Source organism: Callionymus lyra, chromosome 12 (genome assembly GCF_982586985.1).
Source record: "Callionymus lyra chromosome 12, fCalLyr1.hap1.1, whole genome shotgun sequence".
Taxonomy (NCBI): Eukaryota; Metazoa; Chordata; class Actinopteri; order Syngnathiformes; family Callionymidae; genus Callionymus; species Callionymus lyra.
Genome location: NC_141829.1, coordinates 4,130,397 through 4,142,882, shown reverse-complemented (window position 1 = coordinate 4,142,882; position 12,486 = coordinate 4,130,397). Strand labels below are relative to the sequence as shown.

General features: G+C 29.8%; 1 protein-coding gene across 1 annotated transcript in view; it reads left to right on the top strand.

Moving 5' to 3' along the window:
- Positions 1-1,542: 1,542 nt before the first annotated feature.
- abca12 (ATP binding cassette subfamily A member 12) overlaps positions 1,543-12,486 on the top strand; it is a 113,886-nt gene continuing 102,942 nt past the window's right edge. Inside the window, exons 1-4 of the mRNA XM_087804388.1 lie at positions 1,543-1,701; positions 5,371-5,450; positions 5,525-5,618; positions 12,140-12,263. Of these exons, the coding sequence (XP_087660514.1) occupies positions 5,385-5,450; positions 5,525-5,618; positions 12,140-12,263 (284 nt within the window). The 5' untranslated portion in view covers positions 1,543-1,701; positions 5,371-5,384. The remainder of the gene's footprint in view (positions 1,702-5,370; positions 5,451-5,524; positions 5,619-12,139; positions 12,264-12,486) is intronic.

Below are 12,486 nucleotides of genomic sequence, written 5' to 3'. Positions count from 1 at the left end.
GGATATAAGTACAAGAGAAGTATAAGTATAAGTAAAACTATTAGTATAAATATAAGTATAACTATAAGTATAAGTATAAGGCAGTAGTAGTGGAAAGTATCACATATTGAAGTGGAAGGAGTCGAAACATGAGTTGAAGAGTTTCCCCATTGAAATGAATGGGGAAAAAAGGGTAGAAAAAGGAATAAAAGAAGGAGGGGAAGAGATAAAAGAGAGGTAGAACAGGAAAGAATCTGAACCTGAAAGACTGGAACGAGCTGAATTGATAAAAGTTTGAACGGTTCAAATCAGATTAAATTTGTTGAAGTAGAAGCGGAACAAAGTTTAGGTCAGAAGAAGTAAGAGGAAAAAGAATAAAGAGAAACAGGAACAATTAAAATTCTGTTTTTATTCTATTTAAAAAATGAATATTCATGTGATGAAATGAATTTAACACATAAGGATTAAAATAAAATCAGCTCAAAATAAGCTCTAAATACATTTCTTTTGAATTAAAAAAAAACAAACAAGTTTTAGATTAAATTAAAAGGAAAAAGTAGACATTTTAAATTAACTTGGTGTATTTTTCTCAGTGTTGCGTGAAGCGTCTTGAGATCTTTGGGAAGTATTTCCACCTTTTTATATTATTTAAAAGTTACAATTAATCAAATTAAACTTCTGTTTTTTACACTGAAGCAAATTAAATCATGAGGTGAATTGAATTAGTATTGAAACGTTTCCATCTAATTATATTTGGTCTGTTGAGTAAATAAATAATAACATTTATATTTAAAATAGGTTTAAACAAAATGTATTTTAAATTAAAATCTCATTTCAATTTAATTAAGAAACAGGATTTTAGTAAAATGTTTTATTCGACTCGAATAACAAAGATTACATTGGAAAAGGTGGAAGTATTTCCATCATTTTATATAATTTATATAAGTTATAATTGATCGAGTTAAAGCTTCTGTTTTATACATTTAAAAACATGAAATCATTAGATTATTAGAATTAATATGTTAACATTTTCCATTTGACTGTATAAGTTTGAGTTGAATAAATAAATACAATTCTTTTTTTATTCTTGTTTCATTATTTAAAAGGGACAAAAATAAAACTTCATTGTTATAATAATGACATGAACATGTACCTGAAACGGTAAATAAAATATTTTCATATCGATACAATGAAAGATTTCTGGTCAAATTGTTCTGAACGATATAAAAATGGTGATTATTTATAGTAATAAATTCATCTAAAATTATTTCTATCATGTCTCGTCACATCCGCGGACTCGTCATTCTCCGTAGAACTTCGGGCTTTTCCGGCGCAACGCGAGCGCTTTTATATATAGATTTACGAGAAAACAACCAAAATCTTCCAGAAAATGAACAAACGTTAAGTTACGTTAAACATATACTTTAAAAACACATTTATTTTCGTCGCAGCAAAGATTTCCTCGTCTCCACCCAGCGTGACGGACAGGTGTCCACCTGGACACGCCCCCTTTCACCGACTCACCTGCTTCGCGACAGGTGAGCTCAGAATCAGAACCTTCAGCCTCGGATTTACAGACACGATTTCTCTCTGGTTTATTTGACACCTGCAGGTTTATGGACTGGACCTCATGCTAGACAACAGCGCCGCCATGTTCTCTGTCACTGACTCCGAAGATTTGGAATCATTGTGACATTTTTTTCAAAGTTTAAATCTCAACAGGTAAGACGTTTATCTCGCTTCAGGTGATCTTTGTCCAAATGTCTGACATTTACAAACGTCAAGGAAAACCACTGGTTCATTTCATCCTGTATTGTGTAAAAAAAAAATCGTTATTTATATATAAAAACACACATTTTACTACAGAACATTGTCAATAAATCAATAAAATAAATATTTAGTTGTTTAATTTTAACAAGTTGTTGATGAAACGATGATAAATTGTAATTACTGTTGTGTAAGTTAAGTTAAATTGAGTTATTATTGATGGAGACAAAGAATAGAATAGATTTTATATAATAAAAATAATAATAATAATTGTATTACTTTGTTTCAGAAAAAGACAGTCTCAAGTTGCTCTGAATATAACAATCAATTTAAAAATATCCAGTGAATTAAAAACAGCACAATATAAAACAAGATAATTTAATGTAGTACAAGAACATATTAAGATATTAAAAGAAATTAAAAACCCACTGATGAATCCAGTAAAGGGTTAAAGGTCGACGCACTTATATATATTATTTATCCGTTCAATTCTTAATGACTCAACATGATTAAATCCTGATATTTTGTTAGAAAACACTTTAATAAAATGTTTAAATCATTGAACTGCTGGGAACAAAGGTCGACTCATGTGTCATGAGATTCTTTAGTTTCGTCGTGAAAGACGACATAAGTGAGAAAGAAGATCCGTCATCATGGAACCTTTATTTCACTCCTTTTTATCTCAGGTTTAATCCAGGAAGTTAAATTATAGGTTTCATAATCACACCAGGATTATTCACATAATCCCTCAATATCACGGAGAAAGTAAAAACCTAAAATTAGGTGTTAATACCATGTATTTAATTTCCTCGGGAACATTCTCTTTGTCCCTCCGAGGTATTGTTGGACCGACCCGGGAGACTTCGTCTGATTTACCGAGCAAATAATGGCAGTGGCATCATGGGAAAACCCCCCCCCTCCTCCATTGTTGCTAAAATACTCTGAAAACGTAACCGTTTTTCTGTTTTTTCCAAACGACTGCATTGATGGACGATCGATCGTATCGATCCGTTCTTACGGCAGCGAATGAAGACGAACGTGTTCGTCCAGTATTTCACCATCGTATCTTAAAAGGCAAACTTTCAAGTCCAAGACCAAGATTCTAGCAGATAAAACACACAACTTTCTTCACACAAACACACTATCGTACCATATTTATAATAGTCATCTCCGACATTCAACTCAACTTTATTTAAAGTGTCTCATCGTAACAAAGTTATCTCAAGACACTTTAAGACTATTTTGGAGAAAAGAAAAACTCGACAATGAGTGAATCACAGCGTGACAGTGGCCAAGAACAACTGCTTTTAGAAGAAACCTGGAGCAGAACCAGACTCGGTGTTGACGGATGGCTGGAGAAAAGAGTGAGGCAGGATACAGTTAGAGATAAGATGAGAGGATAGAGTAGAGAAGTCATGTGTGTGTACTTATACATCTTTATTTTTGAATATTATTCACAAGTATTTTAACCTGAAATATTAGAGACGAGAAGATGGATGGATGGATGGATGGATGGATGGATGGATGGATGGATAAAACTTTATTGAGTCATCGAGGAGGAACATTGTGGCACCTGAAGAAGATCCATTCAAAGAGCTTGTTAGAGTCAAACACGTGTTGGTGGAGAAAGAAAAGCTTCTGGAGTTTTGTTGTAGAACATTTTCATCAATAGTGGATTTTAAGTAATGAAGTAAAGAAGGATCCAGTATAACATGAAACCTTTGAAAGTCTGTAATAAAAGGTTTATAACCGGTTTCATTGAGAGCGTGTGAAGGGTTCGACGTGTCATGTGACCAAACTTAAGAGATATTACTGGTCAGGAATGAACAGGAAGTAGAATTCTGATGATGTTTTCTTTTCATTTTTGGCGCCTAATGTTGACTGGCTTTGAATTCATGAAACAAATGTCTTTCCTTCGACATCACTTTTACTTTTCACTCTTAAAATGCTTGGATTTTGAGCCAAGCGTCTGTCGGGCCGCATGAGATGAGTCGCTGGGCTGGATTTGGCCCGCGGGCCTCGAGACTGATATATGTGCTAAAAATGAATGAATCTATTTTTAAACCTAAACATCAAAGTGAGTTTGTCTCAGATACCAAAACCCAGGAAAGAAAACTCAAAAGATCCTAAAACTATAAAACTATGAAACTATGATTACAACTCAAAGACATTTTATACGAAAAAGTGCATTTGTGATTAAAGTTGTACAAAACAATTTATTATGATATATGTCGTAGAAAATACATTTACTATACATTTCTTGTGAGATTAAAATCATACAAAGATGAATTTATTATATAATTAAAGTCAAACAAAAAAAACGTCTCCTCACATCAGCAGAGCTTTTTTTATTTCTAGTTATTTAAAGTTAAAAAAAAACAACTTTATTTATTAGGAGTAAACAAAAGTTGTTCAGAAATACGACCTGTGACCTCTTGTCCACGTTTGTTTGACGATGATTCGTCGTTTATACGTATTGTGACACATCATGAAAACATGGAAAAGCTGCTTCTCTGCAGATGTTACACAAGTATAAGAGAAGTCATCGTTGATCTTTGATCTTGTTCTTTTCACTTTTTGTCTTGTTCATTGATCTTTTCTTTGTATTTTTTCTTGTTTTTCTTTGCACTTTTTTCTTTGCACTTTACTTTATTTTTCTTTTTTCTTTTTGTCTTGTTCATTGATCTTTTCTTTGCACTTTTTCTTCTTGTTCTTTGCACTTTTTTCTTTGCACTTTACTTTCTTGTTCTTTTCACTTTTTGTCTTGTTCATTGATCTTTTTTTGCACTTTTTCTTCTTGTTCTTTGCACTTTTTTCTTTGCACTTTACTTTCTTGTTCTTTTCACTTTTTGTCTTGTTCATTGATCTTTTCTTTGCACTTTACTTTCTTGTTCTTTGCACTTTTTTCTTTGTACTTTACTTTCTTGTTCTTTTCACTTTTTGTCTTGTTCATTGATCTTTTTTTGCACTTTTTCTTCTTGTTCTTTGCACTTTTTTCTTTGTACTTTACTTTCTTGTTCTTTTCACTTTTTGTCTTGTTCATTGATCTTTTCTTTGCACTTTTTCTTCTTGTTCTTTGCACTTTTTTCTTTGTACTTTACTTTCTTGTTCTTTTCACTTTTTGTCTTGTTCATTGACCTTTTTCTTTGCACTTTTTCTTCTTGTTCTTTTCACATTTTGTCTTATAATTTTCAATTTTTCTTTGTTCTTTGCACTTTGATCTTGTTCTTAGCACATTTCTTGGGCCTTTGTACTTTTTCTCAGATTTTTTTCATTTTCTTTTCACTTTATTTCTCATTCGGTTCATTTAATTTTTTAAAAAACTTTTCTTCTTGTTCTTTGCACTTTGATCTTGTTCTTTGCACTTTGATCTTTTTCTTTGCACTTTTATCTTTATCTTTGCACCTCGTTTTTCAATGAACTTTTTTTCATTGTATTTACACTCTTTTCTTTGAACTTTGCACTTTATTTGGTCCTTTGCAACTTTTTTGGTTTCTGCACCTTTTTTCTTGGTCTCTGCACTTTGTACTTTGTTTGCACTTTGTTCTTCTTCCGTCAACTGCTGTGATGGGCCTAAAACCGTAATTTAAAAAAAAGTCACGTTCTTTTCTTAATCTGTTGTAGCTCCGCCCCCGCTGATGGCCTTCTTCCGTCAGCTCCGCCTCCTCCTGTGGAAGAACGTCCTGCGCGTCGTTCGTCAGCCGGTGAGTCGTCGTCGTCCAGCGTCTGCTGCCCATGATCTGGATGGAGATGTTGACGCTGATGTTGTTTCTGGCAGCTATGGTCGCTCACCTTGATCAGCTGGCCTCTGCTCATCTTCATCATCATCGTGGCGACTCGCCAGCGCTTCCCCGCCGTCCTGAGAGACACATGTGAGTTCTGTCGGATTGTGTCGTAAACACAGTCTATTGTTGAAAGTTAATCCCAACATCGTCTAGTCAGGCCTGAACCAAATGTGATACGTGGTTGAAGCTGTGATTAGTTAAAACAACGTCCACAGAAACACTGACTCTGCACTTCTTTCTGCTGGAGATTAAGTCAGAAAACACTTCCTTGTTCAGCATCTGTAGCTTCTATGATCGTGCGTCAGGTTTCTTCAGATCACGTGACCATTTTCATACTTAAGAGGCTGTTTTTGTTTCACTTCTTTAATCTGCAGTCGTGAAAAATAAATACATGTTTTCCTTTTTATGGAAAATGTACAACATTCATTAAAGTCGTACAAAATACATTCATTACGAGATTAAAGTCGTATAAAAAAAATCATTATGAGATTAAAGTCGTACAAAATACATTCATTACGAGATTAAAGTCGTACAAAATACATTCGTTACGAGATTAAAGTCGTACAAAATATTTCATTACGAGATTAAAGTCGTACAAAACAAATTAATGAATAAATTAAAGTCGTACAAAATACATTAATTACGAGATTAAAGTTGTAAAAAATACATTAATTACAAGATTAAAGTCGTACAAAATACATTAATTACAAGATTAAAGTCGTACAAAATACATTAATTACGAGATTAAAGTCATACAAAATAAATTAATGAATAAATTAAAGTGGTACAAAATACATTAATTACAAGATTAAAGTCGTACAAAATACATTAATTACGAGATTAAAGTTGTACAAAATACATTAATTACAAGATTAAAGTCGTACAAAATACATTAATTACGAGATTTAAGTCATACAAAATAAATTAATGAATAAATTAAAGTCGTACAAAATACATTAATTAGGAGATTAGAGTCGTACAAAATAAATTGATAATTTAATTAAAGTCGTACAAAATACATTAATTACGAGATTTAAGTCATACAAAATAAATTAATGAATAAATTAAAGTCGTACAAAATACATTAATTAGGAGATTAAAGTCGTACAAAATACATTCATTACGAGATTAAAGTCGTACAAAATACATTCATTACGAGATTAAAGTCGTACAAAATACATTCATTACGAGATTAAAGTCGTACAAAATACATTCATTACGGGATTAAAATCGTACAAAATACATTCATTACGAAATTAATGTCGTACAAAATACATTCGTTACGAGATTAAAGTCGTACAAAATATTTCATTACAAGATTAAAGTCGTACAAAACAAATTAATGAATAAATTAAAGTCGTACAGAATACATTAATTACGAGATTAAAGTTGTACAAAATACATTAATTACAAGATTAAAGTCGTACAAAATAAATTAATGAATAAATTAAAGTCGTACAAAATACATTAATTAGGATATTAGAGTCGTACAAAATAAATTGATAATTTAATTAAAGTCGTACAAAATACAACAATTACAAGATTAAAGTCATACAAAATAAATTAATGAATAAATTAAAGTGGTACAAAATACATTCATTACGAGATAAAAGTCGTACAAAATACATTAATTACGAGATTAAAGTTGTACAAAATACATTAATTACAAGATTAAAGTCGTACAAAATACATTAATTACAAGATTAAAGTCGTACAAAATACATTAATTACGAGATTAAAGTTGTACAAAATACATTAATTACAAGATTAAAGTCGTACAAAATACATTAATTACGAGATTAAAGTCATACAAAATAAATTAATGAATAAATTAAAGTCGTACAAAATACATTAATTAGGAGATTAGAGTCGTACAAAATAAATTGATAATTTAATTAAAGTCGTACAAAATACAACAATTACGAGATTAAAGTCGTACAAAATACAACAATTACGAGATTAAAGTCGTACAAAATAAATTAATGAATAAATTAAAGTCGTACAAAATACATTCATTACGAGATAAAAGTCGTACAAAATACATTAATTACGAGATTAAAGTTGTACAAAATACATTAATTACAAGATTAAAGTTGTACAAAATACATTAATTACAAGATTAAAGTCATACAAAATAAATTAATGAATAAATTAAAGTCGTACAAAATACATTCATTACGTGATTAAAGTGGTACAAAATAAATTAATGAATAAATTAAAGTCGTACAAAATACATTAATTACGAGATTAAAGTCGTACAAAATAAATTAATGAATAAATTAAAGTCGTACAAAATACATTAATTACAAGATTAAAGTGGTACAAAATACATTAATTACAAGATTAAAGTCGTACAAAATACATTAATTACAAGATTAAAGTCGTACAAAATACATTAATTACAAGATTAAAGTCGTACAAAATAAATTAATGAATAAATTGAAGTCGTACAAAATACATTCATTACGTGATTAAAGTCATACAAAATAAATTAATGAATAAATTAAAGTCGTACAAAATACATTCATTACGTGATTAAAGTTGTACAAAATAAATTAATGAATAAATTAAAGTCGTACAAAATACATTAATTACGAGATTAAAGTCATACAAAATAAATTAATGAATAAATTAAAGTCGTACAAAATACATTCATTACGTGATTAAAGTCGTACAAAATAAATTAATGAATAAATTAAAGTCGTACAAAATACATTAATTACAAGATTAAAGTGGTACAAAATACATTCATTACGAGATTAAAGTGGTACAAAATACATTCATTACAAGATTAAAGTCGTACAAAATACATTCATTACAAGATTAAAGTCGTACAAAATACATTCATTACAAGATTAAAGTGGTACAAAATACATTAATTACAAGATTAAAGTGGTACAAAATACATTAATTACAAGATTAAAGTGGTACAAAATACATTAATTACAAGATTAAAGTGGTACAAAATACATTAATTACAAGATTAAAGTGGTACAAAATACATTAATTACAAGATTAAAGTCGTACAAAATACATTAATTACAAGATTAAAGTGGTACAAAATACATTAATTACAAGATTAAAGTGGTACAAAATACATTAATTACAAGATTAAAGTGGTACAAAATACATTAATTACAAGATTAAAGTGGTACAAAATACATTAATTACAAGATTAAAGTGGTACAAAATACATTAATTACAAGATTAAAGTCGTACAAAATACATTAATTACAAGATTAAAGTGGTACAAAATACATTAATTACGAGATTAAAGTGGTACAAAATACATTCATTACGTGATTAAAGTCGTACAAAATAAATTAATGAATAAATTAAAGTTGTACAAAATACATTAATTACAAGATTAAAGTCATACAAAATAAATTAATGAATAAATTAAAGTCGTACAAAATACATTCATTACGTGATTAAAGTGGTACAAAATAAATTAATGAATAAATTAAAGTCGTACAAAATACATTAATTACGAGATTAAAGTCGTACAAAATAAATTAATGAATAAATTAAAGTCGTACAAAATACATTAATTACAAGATTAAAGTGGTACAAAATACATTAATTACAAGATTAAAGTCGTACAAAATACATTAATTACAAGATTAAAGTCGTACAAAATACATTAATTACAAGATTAAAGTCGTACAAAATAAATTAATGAATAAATTGAAGTCGTACAAAATACATTCATTACGTGATTAAAGTCATACAAAATAAATTAATGAATAAATTAAAGTCGTACAAAATACATTCATTACGTGATTAAAGTTGTACAAAATAAATTAATGAATAAATTAAAGTCGTACAAAATACATTAATTACGAGATTAAAGTCATACAAAATAAATTAATGAATAAATTAAAGTCGTACAAAATACATTCATTACGTGATTAAAGTCGTACAAAATAAATTAATGAATAAATTAAAGTCGTACAAAATACATTAATTACAAGATTAAAGTGGTACAAAATACATTCATTACGAGATTAAAGTGGTACAAAATACATTCATTACAAGATTAAAGTCGTACAAAATACATTCATTACAAGATTAAAGTCGTACAAAATACATTCATTACAAGATTAAAGTGGTACAAAATACATTAATTACAAGATTAAAGTGGTACAAAATATATTAATTACAAGATTAAAGTGGTACAAAATACATTAATTACAAGATTAAAGTGGTACAAAATACATTAATTACAAGATTAAAGTGGTACAAAATACATTAATGAATAAATTGAAGTCGTTACGACTAGTTTATACAGGAGTAGAAATGTTTGGTTCAGTCAGCGATGAGATGAAATGTTTCTTGAATCTTCTGCTGATGGAGATGAAACCTGATCCTCGCGTCTGTGTTTCCTCTCAGGATTTACAGTAAACACACCATTTATTGTACTTTGTTTGTTTTCTAGAGTTTAACTGAGAAAACCTGATCAAATATTAACCCAAGTGTTTATTTTCCTTGTGCAAGTTTTCTCTTCGTGTCGTGAGACGAACAATGAGTTCGCCACGTTATCCACGCTTGGACGGAATCTTATCAATTTAGAATATTTAAAATATCCAAGTGACATCGCACGACCTTTTGACCTCACCTCTGAATTTTAAACACCACTTACAAATATTTTCTACATAAGTTGTGTCTTGCTCACGACATTCTGAGGATCACCTACATTTAAGGTGTTCTCTGCTCTTTTTATATTGTTCGTTTCACGTTTTCTTTGTTCTTTGCACTTTTATTTTTGTTCTCTGCACCATTTCTTTTCGGTTTTTCATGTACTTTTCTACTTTTTTCTCTTTTTCTGCTACTTTTGTTTTCTTTTTTTTCAAACTATGTCCATTTGCTTTGAACTTTTCTTCTTGTTCTTTGTTTTTTGCACTTTGATCTTGCTTTTTGCACTTTTTTTTGTTCTTTGCACTTTTTTCTTTTTTTTTTAATTGAGATTTTTTAATCTATCTATTTCCTGCACGATCTGGGCTCGCATGAGGCTCTGGAGGAAACATTTTGTATATTAGGTGTGTCTTGCTCACGACGTTCTGAGGATCACCTACATTTAAGGTGTTCTCTGCACTTTTTCTCTTGTTCGTTTCAAGTTTTCTTTCTTCTTTGCACCATTTCTTTTAACTTTTTTCATGTTCTTTTCTTTTTTTTCTTTTTCTGATACTTTTTTTTTCTTTTTTTTTAACCATGTCCCTTTGCTTTGAACGTTTCTTCTTTGCACTTTGATCTTGCATTTTGCACTTTTTTTTGTCCTTTGCACCATTTCTTTTAACTATTTTCATGTTCTTTTCTTTTTTTTTCTTTTTCTGCTACTTTTTTTTTCTTATTTTTTAAAACTATGTCCATTTGCTTTGAACTTTTCTTCTTGTTCTTTGTTCTTTGCACTTTGATCTTGCTTTTTGCACTTTTTTTTGTTCTTTGCACCATTTCTTTTAACTTTTTTCATGTTCTTTTCTTTTTTTTTCTTTTTCTGCTACTTTTGTTGTCTTTTTTTTCAAACTATGTCCATTTGATTTGAACTTTTCTTCTTGTTCTTTGTTCTTTGCACTTTGATCTTGCTTTTTGCACTTTTTTTGTTCTTTGCACTTTTTTCTTTTAACTTTTTTCATGTTCTTTTCTTTTTTTTCTTTTTCTGCTACTTTTGTTTTCTTTTTTTTCAAACTATGTCCATTTGCTTTGAACTTTTCTTCTTGTTCTTTGCACTTTGATCTTGCTTTTTGCACTTTTTTTTGTTCTTTGCACTTTTTTCTTTTAACTTTTTTCATGTTCTTTTCTTTTTTTTCTTTTTCTGCTACTTTTGTTTTCTTTTTTTTCAAACTATGTCCATTTGCTTTGAACTTTTATTCTTGTTCTTTGTTCTTTGCACTTTGATCTTGCTTTTTGCACTTTTTTTTGTTCTTTGCACTTTTTTCTTTTAACTTTTTTCATGTTCTTTTCTTTTTTTTCTTTTTCTGCTACTTTTGTTTTCTTTTTTTTCAAACTATGTCCATTTGCTTTGAACTTTTCTTCTTGTTCTTTGTTCTTTGCACTTTGATCTTGCTTTTTGCACTTTTTTTTGTTCTTTGCACTTTTTTCTTTTAACTTTTTTCATGTTCTTTTCTTATTTTTCTTTTTCTGCTACTTTTGTTTTCTTTTTTTTCAAACTATGTCCATTTGCTTTGAACTTGTCTTCTTATTCTTTGTTCTTTGCACTTTGATCTTGCTTTTTGCACTTTTTTTTGTTCTTTGCACTTTTTTCTTTTTTTTAATTGAGATTTATTAATCTATCTATTTCCTGCACGATCTGGGCTCGCATGAGGCTCTGGAGGAAACATTTTGTATATTAGGTGTGTCTTGCTCACGACGTTCTGAGGATCACCTACATTTAAGGTGTCAATTTGTGGCTACGGTTCAATCAATCAATCAAGTTCCCGGAATAACTTAATTAATGAAAATAGTTCATTTATTTTATTAACTTATTATTCTAATGTTTCAGAAAAAGTTGATGTTTTAATATTGTCGATGGATAAAAACGCTACGAATGATTGACAGAAAACTTCCAAAATAAAAGCTTCAGCTCTGACCTTGACATTTTTGTGGTCCAGGTTACGTCGGACCTCGGAACCTGCCCAGCACCGGGTTCTTACCCTTCCTGCAGACCATCATGTGTAACCCCGACAGCACGTGTCACAACAGATCTCTGTCCTCGACCTCCTCCAGGAAATCCAGGTAAACCAGCGGAAGATATAATTCAGTCGTGATCCTCACAGCCTGTCAATCAAAAGACTCTCCGGGGTCAGCAGGGGCTCGAGGTGACATCAGCGTTTCTTAAAGAGACAGTACTTTAAATTCATACTTTAAAGTCATACTTGGGTGCGTCAAAGATTTGTTATTCAACACAGAGAGATGCTAGTGTTAATACACGTGTCAATAAGTAGTATTACTACTGATC